We start from the raw sequence: 24,155 nt of genomic DNA, 5'->3' as shown, positions 1-24,155 counted from the left end.
ACACAGCATCAGCAACCAGGGTAAGTAGTGTGGAACAGCATCAGAGCAGCACCAACACCCGCGGCATTCACGGCAAACATGGCAGGAACAACAAAATCCTGGTCAACATGAAAATAGATATGCCAGCTGGATGGCAGAGTAATGGCCGGAGTACCGAAACATGCAAATTGGAGGGTGGTCCATTCAAGCGGGGGGCTGGTAGTTAGGAAACTGAAAATCAAATAAAATTTTAATTGAAGCAATTAAAGGCAAACAACAAATTTCATTACAAATTGTTGTAGCATTAAATTGTTTGTTTTTTTTTTAAACAAATTCATAATCCATTTTTGTTTTATTTTTTCTCTCCCTCTCTTCCCCTCACACCAGAGCTGCTACCATAGTTTTAAAGGAGAACAATTGCCATCTGTTGCGCGTGGATAAGGAGCACTTTAATCGCATTCTACGTGACGTCGAGGCAAATACTTTGAGACTCCAGGAACATGGCAAGGATGTTTTAGTATTGGAACGTGTGGCAAAACAAAGAGGACAGCATTCAGCATTCAAGTAAGTTGAGGGAGACAATTACCTCCCCCCTTTTCCCTTCCTTGAAAATAATTCCATATACATCACATTCAATGCCGCGCTCTTACCTCGGTAAAATACCGCTCCTTAACTCTGCGACAAAACTAATCCCAGTCATTTCATGGCGTTCAGACATGCCTTAGGTGTCTGTTTTTCTCTGTGTCAGGCAGTAGTTTAAATTTAAAGTGATGGATTTTCTTCTTCTCCTTCTTACCCACTTTATTCTTCCTGCTCTCCAGCGGATTGTGTGTTCTTAAATAATGCTTAAATTTAATTTTTGTTTTTTTTTTTTCTCTGTTTCTACTTCGTTCCAGATACACTGTCATGTCGGGCACACCATCAAAAATGTTGGAACATTTATTAGAGACCCGCTTGGGAGGCCAAATTAGTGGTGTCGATCCATTCCTGGATGATTTCCTGCTAACACACATCGTGTTTATGCCAGTGGTCCAGCTGGTGGATGAATTGGCTAATTAATATCCTTTTTAAAACAACAATAACAACAAGAATATATTACTAAGCAGAAAACTTAAATTTAGAGAGACAAAGAGAGAGAGAGAGAGAGAGAGAGAGAGAAACACGTATATGGGTTATATTTGAATTTCGGAATTGGTTAGCCAGACTGGACCTCATGTGGGTCTTCTGTGGATGTGGATGAATGAAGAAAAGAATCTCCACACACCTAAAAATAAATGGGAGAAATCCGACAAGCTTTGTATAGATAGAAAAACTTCCATGGGACTTCTCCGGTTGTCAGGACTTCTATAAATAGAAAACCTTACACAGCCCTTCTCTAATTTTATGTATAGAATATCTTCCACAAGCCTTCTATAGCTAGAAGACCTTTCGCAATTTCTGTACGGACAGAATACCATTCACAGGCCTTCTGAGGATATAACATCTTCCACAGGTCTTGTATGAATATAAGATCTTCCACAAGCCTTCTATAACTAGAAGACCTTTCGCAATTATTGTTCGTACAGAATACCATTCACAGGCCTTCTGAGGATATCACATCTTCCACAGGTCTTGTATGAATATAAGATCTTCCACAAGCCTTTTATGTATAGAAAACCTTTCAGGAGTTGTCTATGAACAAAACGCTTTCACAGGACTTCTAGGGATATTATTGGGGGATTGAATATCTTCCATGAGTTTTATAGAGATCAAAGACTTTCTGCAGGCCTTCCAGGGATAGAAGACCTTCAACAGACACTTTAGGCCAGCGGAGAAGCCTTCTACAGATAAAATATATTTCAAAATCCTTCTATAGCTAGAATAGCCTCCACAAGCTATATCGGCCTAGGATACCATCCACAGGCCTTAGATGGCTAGAAGATCTTTCACAGGCTTTCTAAGTATAGAATATTTTCCACAAGTCTCCCATTGATAAAAGTTCTTCTTCTATGGATAGAGGACCTTCCACAGGCTCTCTATAGATAACAGACCTTACACAGGCTTCCAATGCTACAACATCTTCCACATATCTTCTATGGAGAGAATTTCTTCCAAAAGCCTTCTATCGTTAGGATACAATCCACAGACTTCCTTTGGGTAGATATTCCACAATCCTTCTAAGAATAGAATGCTTATCACAAGCCTTCCATAGCTAGAAGACCTTCCACAGGACTTCAATGGCTATTAGATCTTTCGAAAGCTTTCTAAGGATAGAATAACTTTCACAAGTCTTCTATTAATAGGAGGTCTTCCACACGTCTTGTATGGACAGTGGACCTTTCACAAGCCCTCTATGGATAAAAGGCCTTCCACTGACTTTCAATGCTTCAAAATCTTCCACAGGCATTTTGTGGATAGAATAGCTTTCACAAGCCTTCTATCACTAGGAGGCCATATCTGCCTAGAATACCATCCGCAGGCTTCCAATTGCTATAAGATCTTTCACAGACCTTCTAAGCATGGAATCCCTTCTACAAGTCTCCAATTGATAGAAGATTTTCTACACGTCTTCTATGGATTGAATGGTTTAAACAAGCTTTCTCTCACTAGGATACTATTCACAGGACTTTTTTGGGTAGATCTCCCACAAGCCTGCTAAGAATAGAATACCTTCCACAAGCTATATAATACTATAGCTAGAAGACTTTTCAGAAACCACATATGCCTACAAGGGCCTCTCCAGACCTTCAATATCTTTCATAGGACTTCTAAGGACAGAATACCTTCCACAAGTCTTCTATTGATAGAAGATTTTCTTCTATGTATAGAGGACCTTCCACAGGCCCTCTGTAGATAAAATTCCTTACTCAGGCTGGTACAAGATCTTCCACATGAATTCTATGATTACAATGGCTTCCACAAGCCTTCTATCGCTAGAAGACCATCTACAGATCTTCTTTAGGTAGATCTTTCACAAGCCTTCTAAGAACAGAATACCATCCACAAGCCTTCTACAGCTAGAAGACTTTCCACAAGCCATATATGCATAAAAGGTAATCCACAGGCCTTCAATGGTTATAAGATCTTTCACAAGAATACCTTCACACAAGTCTTCTATTATCTTCTTCTATCTATGGATAGAGGACCTTCTACAGCCCCTCTATGGATAAAAGACCTTGTTCAGGCTTTCAATGCTGCAAGATCTTCCACAGGCCTTCTATGGATAGAATGGTTTCCACAAGCCAACTTTTGCTAGGAGACTATCCTTTGGGTAGATCTTTAACAGGCCTTCTAAGAGTAGAATACTTCCCACACGCTAGAAGATCTTTCAAAGATCTTCTATGGATAGAATACTTTCCACAAGTCTTCTAATGATAGAAGATCTTCCACACGTCTTTTATCGATAGAGGACCTTCCGCTTGCCTTTCACAGGGACTCTATGGAATAAAGACACAGACTTTTAATGCTACAAAATCATCCACACTTCTTCTATGGATTAAATGCCTTCCACAAGACATCTTTTGCTAGGATACAATCCACAGGCTTTTGGTAGATCTTTTACAAGCCTCTTAAGTATTGAATACCTTCCACAACCCTTCTATGTCTAGAAGAACTTTCACACACGTTCTAGGGTAAATTATCTTCGATAAAGTTTCTGTGGATAGAATACCTTTCAGAATTTTTCCATGACTAGAAAATAATCCATAGTCCTTCTATGGATAGAATGCCTTCCACAAGCGTTCTACGTCTAGAAAACTATCCAAAGGCCTTCCTATGAAGTCCTTCCACATACCTTTTATGGGTAGAAGTTTTTTATGGCAAGAAGACCTTCTATGAATAAAATAACTTCCATAGGTCTTTAACAACCTAGATTTTTATGTAATGAAGAAATTTCGTGGAACTTGTATATTTTTATGAATCTTTCTTAAGGTATTCTTTCCTTCGTAATACTTACGGATGTTCTTCGAAATGCTTTTAATCTGTAATTTTACTTGAATAACTCACCATTGTTTGCCATAATCTATATACGATAATAATAAATAACCTCTTAAAGATTAAAATTATTATCTTCCATGCTCACCACCTTTGAAAACTGACCAGAGTAGACATTAAATATTCAAAATGCGTCAACAAGACTTCTCTCTCACACACACACACATGCACAATGGCAACAGATGTGCGACAAACATTTTATGATATTATACCGCCCCAGGGGCTTAAACCATAATCTGTATGCTGGAAAAGCAAACAATACTTCTTCGGGGGTCCACCCCACACCCCCGAAGAGGGGTCTACTATAAATGCAAAAACATTTGTTTTCCTCTCTTCAGTGGCCATTGTTAGGACCTCCTGGTCAAATTTTGTCGTTTGCCACCATTTTAAGTGACATCCATACAGAACAGATATGTCCCCCAAGTGTTGGAAGTATCATCAACAACATAATTGTTTCAAACACTTCGACACAAGCACATACACACCCATAGATGGAATCATAGTCGATAGTCAACATGTTTGAGGGGGGACAGTCACGTTGGTTGGGTCACGAATGCTGGCAAGATTGTTGAAGTGCTTCAAGTTACATTTTGGCCACGCAATTACAATACGATGTGACAACGAAAAAGAAACAAGAACAACAACACTTAAGTGTCACTTTGGCCACGACTAACAGACGTGTGGATGGGGTGTTCCATTTGCCCTGCTGCCACAATTTATTAAATAATCAGGCAGGGAAATGGCAAGAATTAAGCTAAGGAATGGTCAAAATAATGCTGAAAAGACGTGCAACGATTCGCAGGACAATTCTTGAGGTAGCAAACGTTTTGTTTTCAAAACTAAAAAGAGGTAGCTGAATGGGATAATGGTCTACACCCTGAGGAAAAATACCTTGAATAGAAGATTTATATATAGAAGGACTATGAAATCTCTGCTGATAATAGTCCTTAATAAGGATTTCTTCATTAGAGAAAACCTAAAAAGTTCTCTAAAATAAAACATCCATAGAAAGCCATTTTCGCAGTCCTTTAGATAGTATTCTGCCAAAGATGCCTTAATTAGGTCTATCAAAATACGAGACTAATAGAAAGCCTCTTTTGCATCGGTGGAGATACTACAATGCAAAACATATTAAAGGTCTGTTTTGAAGACCTTAAGGAAGTCTTCTTCGATCCAAAAGATAATTTTAAAAGAACTCCCATAAAGCCAAACGCCTTAATTTTTATGTTTTTTTTTTTTTTTTTTTTCAATTTAATGAATCAAAGCAAAAAATGTCGGAAATAGCATCAAAATTTTAGAATAAGTTTAGATTTGTACGAAGTAGTCACCTTTGGCACGAATTATATCCATCATATGACCACTTTTTGGATGTGTATATCCATAAGTTTTCAAACGATAACCATCGGTTTTGTAGAACCGAATAAAACTCGGGTCGGCTCAATCCGAACTTTCGGGTCTTTTGTCTGCAGGCAGGTCTAGTTCGACACAATATATTATAGCCCCCACATAACGGTACTCCGGTATTTTGATGATTTTATCCACATTTTTCAATGGAAATCCTACACAAGGAGTTTCTTGTGAGTACTTTATCCTCTAGAAGAGTTGTCTACATAGCTCTACGGGTTGAGATGAAAAAACTGCTACCAATTTCAGACTACAATTGGCATTTTTAAGTCTCTCGTCCGATAGCTGTTGAAATTGTTCGAGTTACCTCTCATTAGCGTACAAAAGCATTTTGGTGAGAATTTTACAGATGGAAAACCACATGTGGCTATCGTTAGAGCACTCCAGCATTAAAAAGTGAATAAATCTTTTATGTCTCGTACCATTGCTCATTAACGTGATACTAGTAGCGTAGTGAAGGAAGTGGCCGGAAGAAAACAGCAACATCAGCAGAAATGGTTCCCGAAAGTAAAGAAGCGACTTGATCGAAACCCGCGTCGCAGTGGCCGAAAAATGGTTCGTGAGCTGAACATATCGGGAAATAGCGAAAAAAAGAGCTCGGGTTAAGGCTATTGAAATTCCAAAAAGTGCAAGAACTTACACCGCAACAGAAAGAAAATAGACTCAAAAGAGCTAAAGAGTTGCTTCGCTTGGCCGAAAGTGGTGAACTGCCGAATTTGGTTTTCTCCGATGAAAAATACATTCCTTGTTCAGCAGTTTGCAAACAACAACAACAACAAAATGATGATATTTACTTGCCAAAGAGGTCAGCTGAAAATGTGCACCTTCGGTTGGTCACCAGAACTCAAGTGCCGGCCATGGTGATGATGTGGGCCGCCATAACAACCGAAGGTCTCTCTCCGCTCGTATTATTCGACCATGGCATCAGAATAAATTCCGAATATTATCGCGCTAAATATTCTGGAGGGTGTATTAAAGCCTTGGACACGCAAACATTTTGACCGCAGACCTTGGACATTCCAACAGGACTCAGCACCATCGCAATCAGCACGCGCCACCCAAGAATGGTTACAAAATGAGGTTCCACCAAAATCTCCGAAAATGAATTCGTTGGACTATTGTGTCTGGAGTACTTTTGAAAAAAAGTTTGACACTAAAAAATACCAAAGTGCCGATCACCTCAAGCAAGCGCTTCGCCAGGAATGGGCCAAAATACCGCAGAGCAACTTTCGGGCAGCGTGTGATGGTTTCATTGGTCGTTTGAAGGCCATAATTCGTGTCAAAGCTGACCAATTTGAACAAATCTAACCATATTCTTAAAATTAAAGCTATTTCCGATATTTTTTGCTTTCATTCAATAAAATTAAAACAAAAACATGTAAAAAAGCTGTAAGTTTGGCCGGGCCGAATTTTGACTACCCTCCACCATTTAGAACGAATTTGGCAATTCTCAAAAACAATAAAATCCGTTAAAATCTAAGAAATACCGAATGTAGCTGTTATATTAGGGTCAATACGACGACATGGACCTGCATAGGTATTTTTTTTTTCATAAGCCAGTACAATATTCAATTGCGAAACTTAGAAAAAATCGGTGAATAATGTAGCTACAGTCATCAAAATACCGATTATCGCGAGGTACAGTTATATGGCGGATATACCAAGGCGTGGACCTGCACAGACAGTTTTCTGTCTTAGGCTGCAGTATCCATTACGAACTTCAAATAGCAAATTCGAAACAATTCCGGTAAATAATGTCGCTAAAAATATCAACATCAAAATACCGAATATTGGGTACCTACTGGCAAAATATACACGTATGCAAAATTTTAGTCTTCTATCTCAATTTGTTCGAAAGATAGCGTGATTACAACAGACAGACAGACGGACATGGCTAAATCATCTTAGAATTTTACGCTGATCAAGAATATATACACTCTGTTGGGCCTGACATAAGTATTTCAAGGAGTTACAAATGTAATGACAAAATTAATATACCCTCCATAGTATGGTGGAGGGTATAAAAACGTAAAAAAATTAAATATATATCCCTCTAGCGGTTCCTCCCGATATTCGGTATTTTTATGATTTTAACCACATTTTTCAACGGAATCGTCTGAAATCAACACAAGGAGTTCCTTGTGAATACTTTTTTTCCCTAAAAGAGAATTGTATTTATACGTTCCCATATAAGGGTACCCCCCAATATTCGGTATTTTGATGATTTCAGCCAAATGTTTCAATGGAATTGTCTTAAAATCCACACAAGAGATTCTTTCTGAGCCCATATAACGATACCCGCAAATATTCGGTATTTTCATGATTTTTGCAACAATCTTCACCGGAACTGTTTCAAATTTCTTATATCTTATAACCGTTACTACAACCTATGACACAAAGGTGTTCGCAGATATATAGCATCTTCACAACAGATCTGGTGTTAGCAAAAATGCTTGTATGTGTGAAATTTGAAGAGAGTTGGATCCTTACTTCGGTTGCTTTGAGCGTTATGTTTTTCAAAATTAGATTATTGCTTCCTTTTCTGTGCAGAAAATATTTATTTTTAAAATTTCGACCAGTTGTGGGGGGGGGTACCAGAAGAAGTGGACCGATATACTCCATCTTTGCACCAGACCTTGGGCTAATAAAATGATTTGGATGTGTGAAATTTAAAGACAATCGGACTCTTAAATCACATTTTATGAGAGTTGTAATTATTCAAAATTTTGACCATTTGTGGGGGAGGTACTTGAAGGAGTGAACGAATGTTGTCCATTTTCGCACCAGACCTAGCACTGATGCAAATTTTAGGATATGCAAAGTTGGAGCAAAATCGGATCATCGTTTCTCCTTCTGTGCAAAAAATATATTTTTCTTTTGTTGAAAATTTCGACCATTTGTGGGGGAGATACCAGAAGGAGTGGACCGATATATTCCATCTTAACACCAGAGATTGGGTTAGTATAAATATTGGAATGTCCGACATTTGAAGACAATCGGACTCTTACTTCAAATTTTTTTGAGAGTTGTAACTCTTCAAAATTTTGACCATTTGTGGGGGAGGTACTTGAAGGAGTGAACCGATATTGTCCATTTTTACACCTAACGTAGAACTGATGCAAATATTAGGATTTGCAAAGTTGGATCAAATTCGGATTATCCTTTCTCTTTCTGTGCAAAAAATATATTTTTTGCAAATTTCGGCCTTTTGTGGGGGAGGTAACAGAAGGAGTGGACCAATATTGCTCAACATAACACCAGACCTTGGGTTAATATAAATGTTGGGATGTGTGAAATTTGAAGACAATCGGACTCGTACATCATATTTTATGAGAGTTGTAATTATTCAAAATTTTGACCATTTGTGGGGGAGGTACTTGATGGAGTGGACCGATATTGTTCATTTTCACACCTGACCTAGCACTGACGCAAATATTACGATTTGCAAAGTTGGAGCAAAATCGGATTATCGTTTCTCTTTCTGTGCAAAGAATATTTTTTTGCAAATTCCAACCTTTTGAGGGGGAGGTACCAGAAGAAGCGGACCGATATTGCCCATCTCCGAACTCGATCTAAGTTTGACAAAGATATTACAACGTACCAACTTTGGACCAAATCGGATACTGCCTTCGAGAGTTATCGTGCGCACCAGCCAGGCAGACGGACGGACGGACGGACATCGCTAGTTCGACTCCAAATTTTCTGAAACGGATTTGGTCCAAAGAAACCTAGGGTCTAAAACCGTTATTTCGATTAGGCACGTTTTGACCGTATCAAATGATATATACCCTCTGTAGCCATATGGCTGAGGGTATAAAAAGTACCCAGGACCGTAGAAAATCTATTTCAAGACTGTCTTCTTTATTCATGGAAAATTAAAACCCTTTTGATTGTCTTACATATGTTTTAGAAATGTAGAAGATCTCTTTTCCCTAAGAGATCTCTAAATGACCAACAATCTGACATTTATTATCTCTTCTCTCCATAAAATATCTCTTGATTTAGTCTCTCACTCTCTTGTGTAAGCGTATTTTAGTTGTATTGCCATCATTATATATATATATGTCCTACCAATGCTCTCCTTAACTCCCTCTGCACTTTTCATTGTGATTCGCATGATGGATCGCAAACACCCGAGGAACGGGACTATATTATTAATTTCAAGAAACGCGTCATTCAATTCATGCAAAAATGGGTGATGGCGGTGCGACATGCCGCCTTCGATGAGCCCAGTGTCTGTGATTTTATTGAAGATTTAGCCGCTGAAGTGGAAGCGGATCCCGAACTGCAGGAGGAGACCAGTATTATACACAACATTCTGACGCAAATGGCACGCTATCAGGACGATCGGAATCAAAATGCCGGACAGAAATGGAAACTGCCGCCAAATGGTCAGCCGATATGTTTGTTCAGTGGTAACATTACACCATCGAAGACGGTGATAAGGCCAGATGATGATAGTGAGTATCGTGGCATTTTTCGAAAATCTTATAAATATTTTTGCTGGAAATCTCTGCAAAAGCTCAGCCTCAATTTCATTATTAATTCAATGTCCGACTACTTTGTTTGTTTTTATTGTCATTGCCATTATCATTTGCTCCTGTCAACCTCCTGCTGCTGTGTTTGTGTGTGTGTTCCTGCCTTCCATAAAATGCAGTCATTTTTCGGGTATACTGTGCCGACCACACCTACTGCACTCTGCGCTTCCCCTTGCACACCACTGCGGAGATAATTAAAGCCTGTGCCGCGGACAAACTGCAATTGAATCGTGGCCCCGAGGATTTATGCCTGGTCGAAGTGAAATCGAATGGCGAACGTTCCGTATTCAAGGATAACGATGTCAGTATACCCACTGGCTTAAGCTTAAATGGACGGCTCTTTGTCTCCGTTAAGGATCACATAGATGGCTTGGTAGGTTTCCTTACTTGGTTGGTTGACTGTTGTGTGCCTGCCACTGGTATAGCTGCAGGATAGCAATTGCTGTTCTCTCTGGTGTCACAATGGCATGCAAATGGCTTTTTGATTGAAATTTAATGTTGTGTTGCTGTTTGTTTTCTTTCTTTTTTCATTTTTGTATAGACTCCTTTGCCGGAACAGGAGGGACCCACCGAAGGCATCGACATGGACCTGGAAATGCTCAGCACCAAAGAGCTGGCCTATCACATTACCATATTCGATTGGGATCTCTTTTGGGCCGTACATGAATATGAGCTGCTCTATCACACCTTTGGACGTCATCATTTTGGCAAGGTAGGCAATTTGAGGTTTTTTTTGTTTGGTCTTGAGAAGATGATGTGTTGAAGGAAGAGAAATAATTTAAGATAATTAATAAGACAAAGGACACAATGAAAGAAGAAGGGAATTCTGTAAATAAAAAACAAAAATATGCAAGTTCATCATGAAAATCAAGGAAATTCCTTGTTTGGAATGTTGCTTTTTTTGGTCTGAGGTGTAAGATAGAGAAATACAAAAAAATAAATAAATAAATAAATATAAAAACCAGTAAGGAAATCTCAAAAGTCGGGCGGGGCCGACTATATGATACCCTACACCACTAAGCATATTTAGTAGAGCTCTCGTAAAAGAAAGGTTTATATTGGGCATTTCTGAGCTCTACTGGTATCTGGTACAAAATATCATTGTGGTAGAGTGCACATTCCGAAAGTTGGAGATTTAAAGGCTAAATCGGATAAAACATATATATGGGAAAATGAAATTCTTGCTTCTATGCTGAGTTCGACTGAAGTGCTAAAATCCATTTGGACTAATGTTAGCCTTTTTATGCACAATAAACCTAAAATCGGATATTATATTCAGCCTAGCAATACATGATTCAAATTTTATCAAGCCATAGCTATATCTGAACCGATTTTCACCAAATTTAAAGTACTCCTTTCTATACTAAATTCGGTCGGAAGTTACAAAATTCACACAATTTGGACTGATATTAGCCATTTGGGGCACACGAAACCTAAAATCGGACGAAGATATATAGCGGAGCTATATCCAAATCTGAACCGATCTTGATAAAATGTGAATCATGTATTGCTAGGCTGAATATAATATCTGGTACCAAATAAAATTTTTATAGGATGGGTATTACGAATGTAAGGGACTTAAACACCAAAATCGGATGAAATATATATATATACATGGGAGCTATAGCTATACCTGAAGCGATTTTCACCAAATTTAAAGTACTTCTTTCTATACTAAATTCGGTCGGAAGTGCCAAAATTCACACCATTTGGACTGATATTAGCCATTTGGGGCACACGAAACCTAAAATCGGACGAAGATATATAAGGAAGCTATATCCAAATCTGAACCGATCTTGATAACATTTGAATCATGTATTGCTGTGTTGAATCTAATATCTGGTACTTAATATCATTTTTTGTGGGACTTGAACACCGAATTCGGATGCAACATATATATGGGAACTATAGCTATACCTGAAGCGATTTTCACCAAATTTAAAGTACTTCTTTCTATATACTCAATTCGGTCGGAAATCCCAAAATTCACACAATTTGGACTGATATTAGCCATTTGGGGCACACGAAACCTAAAATCGGATGAAGATATATAAGGGAGCTATATTCAAATCTGAACCGATCTTGATAAAATTTGAATCATGTATTGCTGGGCTGAATCTAATATCTGGTACCAAATAAAATTTTTATGGGATGGGTATTACTAATGTAAGGGACTTAAACACCAAATCGGATGCAAAGTATATATGGGAGCTATAGCTGTATCTGAACCGATTTCCACCAAATTTAACGTACTTCTTTCTATACTAAATTCAGTCGGAAGTACCAAAATTCACACCATTTGAACTGATATTAGCCATTTGGAGCACAAGAAACCTAAAATCGGGCCAAGATATATAGGGGAGCTATATCCAAATCTGAACCGAACATGATAAAATATTATCTATGAATTCCTAGGCTGTATCTGACATCTGGTGCTAAATATCAGTATTGTGGAGTGCATATTACGAATGTAAGAAACTTAAACACCAAAATCGGATGAAACATATATATGGAAGCTATAGCTATATCTGAACCGATTTTCAGCAAATTTGAAACACATGCTTGTAGGCTGAATCCGGTCGAATGTAGCAAAATACACAACATTTGGACTGAGATTAGCCATTTGGTGCCCAAAATCATAAAATGGGATGAAGATATATATGAGAGCTACATCTAAATTTGGACCGATTTTCACTAATTTCAATAGGGTTCGTCCTTAAGCCAAACAAATGATATTTAGAAAATTTTCTTCTCAATCGAATAGTAAATGCGATACATGGACAGACGGACAGACGAACGGACATGCATAAATCGACTCAAAATGTGATTCTATGCTGATCACCAAAAGGAACTATGGGTCTATCTCGTTTACCTCTCCATGTTACAAACAAATGCACAAAGACATAATACCCTTAGCACTATGTGGTGTAGGATATAAAAATGTAAAAATAACAAATACTAAAAATTCATAAAAAAGCATAATAAGTTGTCGACAAGCAAGTTCCAACAACTTCTTAAGCGAAAAGTCAATTTTTAAAAGTTTAGATACGTTCCCACAATAAGTGTTGGACCTTTTTGGCACTCAAATGCAAAATTTAGTAAAATTTTGTACCTTTTGTATTATTTAAGTCCTTCATTGCAAAACCATTTCATATCTCAATCGTACACTCGTACGTCCGTCTGCCTGTCTGGCTGGTGCACACGATAACTCTCGAAGGAAGTATACGATTTGATCCAAACTTGGTACATCGTAATATTATTGTCAAACTTGGATCCGGTTCGGAGATGGACAATATCAGTTCATTCCTTCTGGTACCCCCCCCCCCCCCCCACACAACATGTTAAAATTTTCGCAGAAAAAAATTTACCGTATAGAACACAAAATGATCCTCTAATTTGTATCATTGATATGTTAGATCCGAAACTTGATAATATCGGTCCACTCCATCAAGTACCTCCCACACAGAGGGTCAAAATTTGAAATAATTACCACTCTTATAAAATGTTGTGTTCAAATTTCACACATCATAATATTTTTAATAACCCATTGTCTGGTGTGAAGATGGGATATATCGGTCCACTCCTTCTGGTACCTCCCCCACAAAGGGGTCAAAATTTTGAATAACCAAGAAGCTCATAAAACGCGAAATTAAAATCCGATTCCATTCAAATTTCACACATCCAAATATTTCTACTAAGATAAGATCTGGTGTGAATGAAATATATCAGACCACTCTCTCTTGTACCTCCACCACAAAGGGGTCAAAATTTTGAATAAATATGAAGCGCATAAAACGCGAAATGAGCAAACTTAACACATCCCATTATTCCTGCTAACTAACCTGTCATAAAGATAGAATATGTCGATTCACTCCTTCTGGTACCGCCATCACAAAGGGTCAAAATTTTAAATAACCAAAACGCTTATAAATGCGTTGTAAGCATACGATTCCCTTCAAATTTCTCACATCCCAATATTTCTATAAACACAAAATCTGGTGTAAAGATCATAGATATCGGCCCACCCCTTTTGATATCTCCCCCCACAAAGGGTCACAGTTGTCAATATTTATATATCTTATGATTTCCGAAACAATTCAGCGATTCATTTAAAGCTTTGTAACCTTAGAACTGAAATATACAGGGGAGATGAAAAAACTGCAACCAAATTCAGGCTGCTATCATTTCCAAAGCACTCGTCCGACAGATGTTAAAATTATTCCAGTGACAACTCATTATATTGTTTACAAGCGTTCAAACATTTTGGTAAGAGTTTTACAGAAAAAAGAGATTCGTGATGGAATTCAAGCGTGATATTGTAATTTCTTTACATTTTGGCTGGAAAACCACAAGTGGCTATCGTTAGAGCACTCCAGCATTTAAATGTGAATAAATCTTTTGTGTTTCGTAACTTCGCTCGTTACCGTGTCACTGGTAGCGTAGCCCGACGTCAAGGAAGTGGACGGAAGAAAACAGCAACATCAACAGAAATGGTTCGAAATATAAAGAAGCTATTTGATCGAAATCCGCGCCGCAGTGGCCGAAAATTGGCTCGTGGGCTGAACATATCGCAATATCCCATTCGGCAAATATTGAAAACTGAGCTCGGGTTAAAGCCATGGAAATTCCAAAAAGTGCAAGACCCTACACCGCAACAGAAAGAAAATAGACTCAAAAGAACTAAAGGGTTGCTTGGCGTGGTCCGAAGTGGTAAACTGCCGATTTAAGTTTTCTCCGATGAGAAAACATTCGTTGTCCAGCATTTTGTAAAGAAACTTGCCAAAGAGGTCAGCTGAAAACGTGCACCTTCGGTTGGCCACCAAAACTCAAGCGCCGGCCATCATGATGGTGTGGGCCGCCATAACAACCGATGGTCGCTCCCTGCTCGTAATAATCGACCGTGGCATCAGAATAAATGCCTAATATTATCGCGACAATATTCTGCAGGATGTATTAAAGCCTTGCGCACACAAACATTTTGGCCACAGACCTTGGACATTTCAACAGGACTCAGCACGCGCCATCCAAGATTGTTTACAAAATGAGGTTCCTCGCTTTATTTCCAGCGCACCATTGGCCACCAAAATCTTCGGATACCAATCCGTTGGACTATTGTGTCTGGAGTATTTTGGAAAGCAAGGTTGGCACTAAACGAGTAAAAAACATTAAGTTCGGCTGGGCCCAACTTTTAATGCACTCCACCTTAGGGTAAAGGAAACATTAGAACCCATTATGACCCACAAATACCAATTTTCAGACAAATCCGTGAAAAAATGTGGCAAAAATTATCAAAAAAACGTTATATAGGAGCTATACCAAAACGTGGACCTATGCATACAATGTCTTACCACCGCAGCCGGAATCCATTGTGACCACCAAATAGCAATTTTCAGACAAATCCGTGAAAAAAGGTGAGAAGAACAATCAAAATACCGAATATCGCGAGGTACCGTTATATGGCGACTATACCAAAACGTGGACGGATATATCTCATTTTCAGTACCAAACATCCTAGACACAATACAAATTGTTCTGCAAAATTGTGTCCATCTACGTCAAATAATGTGGGCTGTATCGTGATTTCAACAGACAGACAGACGGACACCTTTGGTTGGCCATCAGAACTCAAGCGCCGACCATGGTGATCCGCGACCGTGTAATGAATGAATAAATGCCGAACATTATCGCGTAAACATTCTGGAGGGTGTATTAAATCTTTGGGCCCGCAAACATTTCGTCCGCAGACCTTGGACATTCCTACATGGACTCAACACCATCGCCCTCAGCACGCGCCACCCAAAAATGGTTACAAAATAGGGTTGCTCGCTTCATTTCCAGCGCACCATTGGCCAGCAAAATCTCCGGATACCAATCCGTTGGATTATTATGTCTCAGGTATTTTGGAATGCAAGGTTGGCACAAAAAAATACCAAAGTGTCGATCACCTCAAGCAAGCGCTTCGCCGCGATTGGGCCGAAATAGCGCAGAGCAACATTCGGGCAGCGTGTGACGGTTTCATTGTCATAATTCGTATCAAAGTTGACCAATTCGAACAAATCTTATGCCATGTTTACGTTAGAGCTTTTTGTAGGGTTAACCTACTTTGAGAGGATTTATTTGAAGTAAAAGTAATGGATATGACAATTTAAATCCAAATCCAGTGGGTTAACCCTCATATATATAAACGTACTTTTAAATTAATTTGCTTTAATTCAATAAAATTTGAAAAAAAAAAATAATGGAAAAATTATGGCGTTTGATTTTGTTGCAGTTTTTTTAATCTCAATTGAACACTACTCCCAAAGAATATTAAATTGAATCATCCCCATACCCTCACATTATAGCTATCCTTCATATTTTACACAGAATTCATAGAACACACTCAATTTTTTCAAACCACCGATAAAAATAAACTGCTCTTTTGAAATGGAAAACAAAACTCTATCGTTTTTGCGTTTTTTTTTTTTGTTTTGTCATAAAAACAATTAATTTAATAGTTTAAAACATGAAAATAAATGTGTCCGTTTATGGACAACGGATGCGGACATGCCAATGAGAATGGAGGAAAACTATTAAAAACAACAACGGCATATAGCAATTATTTGTTATTGACAGTACAACGTGGTTATAACGAGCTGAATTTTTTTTTAAAATATTTTATGACACATGACATTTTTATAAAAACTAATAATAATTTATTTATATATTTTTTTATTTATTTTTTATTTTTCTTTTATTTTCTTATTTTTATTTATTTATTTATTTATTTTTTTTTTTTTTTGAGGATCATATCCTTTTTGAAACTATCTTCATAATATCCACTGTTTGTTATGACCACGTTCCACTGTATTGTCTTATAGAGCGTATTTATTTTATATTATAATAACAATAAAAACAGTATAGTAAACACACATACTAAAATAAAATATTCCATGTGAATTTCTAGCCAGGATATCGTGTGGTAAGTTCAATTAAACGAAAAAAAAAATAGAAAAATAGCAACTGTTTTTGTCAGCCTTCTGTGTGTGTGCGTGCGTGTGTGTGTTCCCGCCATGTTTGATATCGCAACGCAACAATAGCGCCAACCATAACTGCGATCTAACCATTGCTGTTATTATAACCCAAATACCCTCATCTTGATAACCAAGCCAAACAAGAAACTATTTCCCACGCCCACGCCACGCCTCCCCACACCCAGCGACAACAACAACAACAACAGCCATCATGGCCAGCCAACAAATCCATTTGAATGCTTAATTAAAATCGTTTGTATTTGTGAATCCTAGCTGTTATTTGCGAGTGGCTGTGTGTGTGTGTGCGTTCATTCGTGTGTTTGAACATTCCATTTGTGTGCGTCGAGTTGCCAATTCGCGCGTGTGTGTGTGTGTATGCGTAGCATTGCGTTTTCTGTTATTTTAGCTGTTCGTTGATTCCTTTGTGTTTGTTATTTTTACCGTTAGATTTGCCCAAACCAAACAAAACCAAACTAAATTTAAACATTCGTTTGTGGGTATGATTGGCAATTTCCAATGCAGTTCCTTTTTGTTGTTGTTATTGTTGTTACTTATAGTTGCTTGAAGTTTATGATTGGAAAATTCACAATGGGTCCGGTAAGAAAGCTTATAATTTCTGTGTAATGCCTTTGATAGGATTTCTATCAGTTCTACAGTGGTATTCCAAACGATTTAAGAGGTAGATATTTTTATACCCTCAGCCATGTGGCTAGAGAGGGTATATATTATTTGATACGGCCAAAACGTGCCTCATCGAAATAAGGGTGGGTTTTAGAGCTTAGGTCTCTTTAGACCAAATCCGTTTCAGGACATTTGGAATCGATCTAGGGGTGCTCATCCGTTCGTCTGTCGGCCTGTCTGGCTGCCTTTTGCCCACGATAACTCTCGATAGGGAGTATCCGATTTGATGCGAATTCGGTACATCGTAATATTATTATCAAACTTAGATCGAGTTTGAAGATGGACAATATCGGTCCACAACTTCTGGTACCTTCCCCAAAAAATGTTAACAATTTCAAAGAAAATAATTTACTGCACAGAAAGTGAAAGGATAATCCGACTTTGCTCCAACTTTGCAAATCTTAATATTTGCATTAGATCCTTTGCGAAAATGGACAGTATCAGTGCACTCCATCAAGTACCTCCCCCAAAAAGGGTCGAAATTTTGAATAATTATAACTCTTATAAAATGGGATGTACATGTCCGATTGTCTTCAAATTACACACATCACAATATTTAACCCATCATCAACCCATATTTAATAACATCATTAACCCATAGTCTGGTGTGAAGATGTGATACATCGATCCACTCCTCCTGGTATCTACCCCACAAAGGGTCAAAATTTTGAATATTCATGAAGCTCATGAAAGACGAAATTAGTATCCGATTTCCATCAACACAATATCTGTTATAAAGATGGTAGGGATCGGGCCATTTCTGTTAGTGCCTACCCCACAATGGCTCAATGTTTTGAATAACCAAAACGATCATAAAATCCAAAATAAGCTTACGATTCTTTTCAAATAACACAGGTAACAATATTTTTATTAACCCAAGGTCTGGTGTAAATATATCGGTTCACTCCTTCTGGTACCTCCCACACAAAGGGTCAAAATTTTAAGTAACCATGAAGTTCCTAAAACGCGAAATTAAAAAACCGATTCAATTCAGACTTGGTACATAACAATATTTCCATCAACACAAGATCTGTTATAAAAATGGTAGCGATCGGGCCATTTCTTCTGGTTTCAAGATTTTCAAAAACAAAACGCTATCCGCATCCGACTCTCTTACAAATTTCATATCTGTTGTGAAAATGGTATATATCAGCCAACCCCTTCTGGTACCTCACCCATAAAGGGTCACAATTTCGAAATATTATATCTGTCATATCTTGCGAAACAAGTCCGTCTGTATTAGCTGAAGTATGAAAATGGTGTACTTCGGTCCGCTATATCTGTTACCGCATATTTCCAGATTTTCCAAAAATTACACATCCCTTATATAAGTAGTCGATATAGTCCAAATCTGGCACGTTGTAATGTTTATATCAGTGTGATACGAATTGTTCAATATTGGCCAACTGTTACGGAACCTACCCCATAAAGGGTCAACAGTTTGAAAAATCATAACTCAAGGCGGGGGGTATACATCTGTCGGAAAAACCGACTGACACCATTTTACTTGTTGGTGAAAACTTATAAATAAAAAGTATAAATTAAAGTTGGCAACACTGTTGCTATCGGTAGGACTTAGCGGCTACTTTAGGTGGAAGGAGGTCGTCTCTATGAAGTGGGTCTCCAAAAGTTATTTTATCTGAATTAGCGTCCCGAAAAGCCTGCTATCATTGGAGGCCTCTAATATGTCCTTTCTCTCATGCTGGTCATGCGTCCGAAGAAGGCCTCCGAAAAACTTCTCCATGAAAAAGGTCTTCTAAAAAAGCTTCTGTCCGAAGAAGGGCTGCGAGAATCTCAGAAAAAAAAAATCTCTTAAAGAACTTCTCTCCGAAGAATGTATTCTCATTGCGGAAGGCATTTTAATAATACTCTATCTGAATTAGACCTTCTATTGATGGAAGGCCTTTCTTTTAGAAAGACCCGTGGAAGTTCTTCTGAAAAGTCGTATAACTGAATAAGGCCTCTGATATACCTTCGCTCCGTAGAAGGCCACTAGGTCTTCTAAAAAGTCTATACGAAGATGACAAGGGAGAAGTCTCTCAGATAAATAATCTATTTGAAAGCCCTTCCTCTTTCCAGAACGTTTTCTTAAAGGTATTTTCTGTTAGCAAAATAAATAAAAGGCATCCTTTCTATGGACGATTTTCAAGAGAAAAGACTTAGAAGCTTTTCTCTTGAAAATCGTCTGGAATAACTTCTATCAAACGAAGGAATATCTTTCTACCCGAGCCAGGTAATGGCTGAGCAAGGCTTTTAAACGCTTTTCTCGTTGTTCAAACGTACTTAGTAACGTCTTCCATTTCCACTAAAACTTTTAAAATCCTTCTGCCCAAAAAAGATCCCCCAGAGATTATCTTCTTTAATGGCATATGTTTTTCTCTCGGAAGAGAAACCCTAACAGTCCTTAGCAACATCTTTCATCTACACTAAGACTTTGAAAATATTTCTGCCCTAAAAAAGGTCCTCGAGAAGTCATCTTCTTTAACAACGTAAAAAATGCTCACTAAGAAAATTCAGACCTCGAAATATCCTTCTATTCGAGACAGATGAGCAAGGTTTCAAACATTTTTCTCTCGTAAGAGAAACCATAAAAGTCCTAAGCAACGTCTTCAATATACACTCTAACTTTGAAAATCCTTTTGTCCAAAAAAGGTCCTCGAGAAGGAACCTTCTTTAGTAGCGTGAAAAAAAAATTCTCTCTGAGAAAGCCCAGACACCGGAATATCCATCTATTCGAGGTATGTACTGGCTGAGGAAGGCCTTCAAACTTTTCTTCGTCTTCCATCTACAATATAACTTTGAAAATCCTTCTGCCCAAAAAAGATACCAGAAAAGACATATTTTTTAGCAGCTTCTAAAAACGTATCCTGAGAAAGATCAATCCATGGAAGAACTCTGATAGGTACTGTCTCTGAGAAAGGCCTTCTCTCCAAAGAAGACTGTTTAAAATTGTTCTCTCTGAAGCCCATTCAGTTTATTATTATTATTATTATTTTTTGTCCTCCGAGGATCCCTAAATGGTTTTCTTTCTTAATAGAAATTCCAAAATATCTTCCATTTCCTCTGAAAATATATATTTTTTTTTTTCAAAAATACCTTTTTATCGAAAGAAGACCTCTGAAAATGCAGCATATATCCACAGAAGATTTCTCATTGGTGTTATATTCTAAGAAGAATTCCAACACATCTTCGAGCTGGAGAAGACCTATAAAATGAGGACATCCTCTGAGATGTCTTTAGTTTCTTGATGGCCACCGAATAGACTTTTCTCCTAGTGGATCCCAATAAGAAAATCTATTGGAAGAAGTCTTCTGAGATGTCTTCAGTTTCTTGAAAACCTCTGAAAAGACTTCTTTCCCAGGAGCTTTCCAATAAATATCTATTGGTTAAAGTCTTCTTGTAAACATTTTTAAATTTCGTTCTTAAGAATAACTCCAAAATATCTTCCGTATGGAGAAGACCTCTGAAAATGTTTTTTTTTTTTCAAAAGTAATTTTTTTTTTTTTTTGGGAAAAAAGACCTCTGAAAAATACTCCATATGTCCATAGAAGATTTCTCATAGGTGTTATATTCTAAGGAGAATTCAAAAACATATTCCAGCTGGAGAAGACCTCTGCAAGGAGCAGATGTCTTAAGTTTCTTGAAGGCCTCCGAATAGACTTTTTCCCAGGAGATCCCAATATGAAAATCTATTGGAAGAAGTTTTCTGAGATGTCTTCAGTTTCTTGAAGAGCTCTGAAAAGACTACTTCCCTAGGAGATCTCTATTCTAAAAATGTTTAAATGTCCTCTAAAACTCCAATCAGCCGTAGAAGCCATCTGAAAGGTAAACTAAACTTTCAGGACATTTTTTCATGCCAGACCAGAACAAGTCTCAATCATCTACATTTATAAAAATGCACTTTTAGCAACAAAATGTTCCGCTCCTTCTCCTGACATTTATTCACCCCTAACAAATATTTTAAAGGATTTTTTTCCTTAAACGTTTTTTGGGCAGGTTTCCCACATAAAATCTCTAGAAGACCATTTTTCCCATGGAGTTGCCCTATAAGATGTCACTTAAAAACAAGTCTTCATAAACGTATTGCACCTCTATCTCCAAAAGGTTTTCTATTTATAAACATCCTATAAAAGTTTTGTAAATCTTTGGAAGGCTCCTAAACCAGAAACAGAAAATTATTTTGTCGATTTTTTCTGACAAGATTTTTATTTTTCGTATCTCCTATTTATTTCCATCCGAAAACAATAAAAGGATTAGTTGAATTAGTCTCTCTTAACTTTCTGCTAAAATTGTTCACACCATTCAATAAAAGTTTCCAATTTTCCTCTCAAACTTTGTTCGAGTGTCCTTCAAAACTACAACATTTGTAGATTATATCAATTTTCAACTTCAATTTGATTGCAATTCAATTTTGATACTTTCAATTTTTTGTGCCATAAATTCGTTTCGAAAAAAAAATTATTGAAGAGGAAAAAATTACAAATTTAGTAGCAAATACAACTTTCGCAAGTTGCCAGCTCAATGCAAAACCAAATCCAAAGTAAGAGAGGTTAGTCAAAAAAAAATTCAAAACAATTTCTCCTCCCCCTTTTTTGAACAAATATTTTTGTGTACTTTAGTGGCCATTGTGTTTTGTGTGTATTTGTTTATTGGTTTGCTCTTCTCCACCTTCCAAAATTGTCGATGTCCTTCAATGTTGCGGTTGGATGCAACGAATGAATTCCGCAAGAATTCCTTCGAATTCAAATGTATCGATGTGAGTATTTGTGTACGTGATTTTCTTCTTCTTCTCGTTTTTGTTTGCCCCCGAATTGCTCCCAATGTAAACTTCTTCGAAATGCATCAGTCACAACCAATCACCAAGAGAGTTCTGATTGCCTTCGTCCCTGAAAGTGAAATGTTATGGAAATTCCCCAATGTTTCCTTATTCAGTGTGTGTAACTTCCTTCCGGTGTTTTTTTCTTTTTTTCTTTTTTTTGGTTCGTTTTTGTGTATGCACTATGTGTCAGGCAGAGATGTGGGTGTGTGTGTGTGTGCGAAGTTGATTATAATGTCATCACATATATTCTTAAGAAAAGTGAAAGTTTAAGCCAACTGCCCCCTGAGACTCACACAGCCTCTGTGATGGTGGTAACAGATACCAACAGCGTGTGGTCAGTCAGTTGGAAATATCACTGACTGTCTTGTAGATTATCACATCTTCGTGTTAGGGATAAGGGTATTTTATTGGGAAAAGAGGTAAAAATTAAAAAAACCTAGATATTAAACATTACCATCGTTCTCCGTTTTTTTTTTATAAAAACAACAATAATGGGGTTAATGCTCTCTTAAAAATTTAAGTTTAAGTATACGCTGAAATAATAGTGAAATCATAGAAAGAGAAATGTGTCAACGATTTTTTTTCATACTCCACACTTCACAATAGGTCTGTCTGTTCACCCAATTTTTGTAGCCTCAGCCATATGGTAAAGAGGGTACATATCATTTGATACGGCCAAAACGTGTCTCATCAAAATAATGGTTTTTGGACCCTAGGTCTCCTTTCGTTTCTTGACATTTGGAGTCGATTTAGCGATGTGCGCCAATCCATCCGCCCGTCTGTTTTGCTGGTGCAAGACTCTCGAAGGAAGTATCCGATTTGGTCCAAACTTGGTACATCGTTATATTATTATCATACTTAGATCGAATTCGGAGATGGGCAATATACTCCATTTCTACTGGTACACCCCCTCCCTACCAAAAAAGGTCAACATTTACACAAAAAATATTTTACTGCACAGAAAAAGAAAGTATAATCCGATTTTGTTTCAACTTTGCAAGTACCAATATTTGCATCAGTGCTAGGTCAGGTGCGAAAATGGACAATATCGAGCCACTCCATCAAGTACCTCCCCAACAAAGGATCAACATTTTTGAATAATCATCAATTTTCTAAAATGTGATGTAAGAGTCAGATTTTTTTCTTCAAATTATACACATCACAATATTTTTATGTAACCAAGATCTGGTGCGAAGATGGTATATTTTGGTTCACTTCTTCTGGTACCTCCCCACAAAGGGTCGAAATTTGACAAATTATAGCTGTTATAAAATGTGAAATAATAGCTCAATTGCCTTCAAATTTCACATATCCCAATATTTTTAGTAACACAAGATCTGCTGTTTAGATAGAATATATCGGCTCACTCCTTCTGGTACATTCCCACAAAGGGTCAACATTTGGAAAATCCTTGAAGCTCATAAACCGTGAAATTAACATTCGATTCCTTTCAGACTTGGCACATCTCAATATTCCTATCAACAAAATCTGTTATAAAGATGGTAGAGATCGGACCATTCCTTCTTATACCTGCCCCATAAAGAGTCAAAGTTTTGAATAACCAAAACGATAATAAAATCCGAAATAAGCCTTCGGTCTCTTCATATTTCATACATCCAATTATTTCTACTGACACAAGATCTGCTGATAAGATGAAATATATCGGTCCACTCCTTCTGGTACCTCACCAACAAAGGGTCCCATATTTTCACTACTTATGTGTCTAGGATGGTTGGTATTGGAAATGAG

At 37.5% G+C, this 24,155-nt stretch overlaps 1 protein-coding gene across 4 annotated transcripts in view; it reads left to right on the top strand.

Annotated features, from left to right (window-relative positions):
- LOC131801359 (rap guanine nucleotide exchange factor 4-like) overlaps positions 1-24,155 on the top strand; it is a 304,101-nt gene that overhangs the window by 271,262 nt on the left and 8,684 nt on the right. For 2 of the 4 annotated variants that reach the window (XM_059119931.1, XM_059119929.1), the window contains 6 exons: positions 367-543; positions 876-1,037; positions 9,454-9,815; positions 10,013-10,266; positions 10,435-10,605; positions 16,840-16,854. In XM_059119931.1, the coding sequence (XP_058975914.1) occupies positions 367-543; positions 876-1,037; positions 9,454-9,815; positions 10,013-10,266; positions 10,435-10,605; positions 16,840-16,854 (1,141 nt within the window). The remainder of the gene's footprint in view (positions 1-366; positions 544-875; positions 1,038-9,453; positions 9,816-10,012; positions 10,267-10,434; positions 10,606-16,839; positions 16,855-24,155) is intronic. The other 2 variants (XM_059119932.1, XM_059119930.1) reach the window with 1 other exon arrangement.

The sequence above is a fragment of the Musca domestica genome, unplaced genomic scaffold (assembly GCF_030504385.1).
Source record: "Musca domestica strain aabys unplaced genomic scaffold, Musca_domestica.polishedcontigs.V.1.1 16, whole genome shotgun sequence".
Taxonomy (NCBI): domain Eukaryota; kingdom Metazoa; phylum Arthropoda; class Insecta; order Diptera; family Muscidae; genus Musca; species Musca domestica.
Note: the sequence above shows the minus strand (reverse complement) of the source record. Positions and strands in the feature narration are given on the sequence as shown.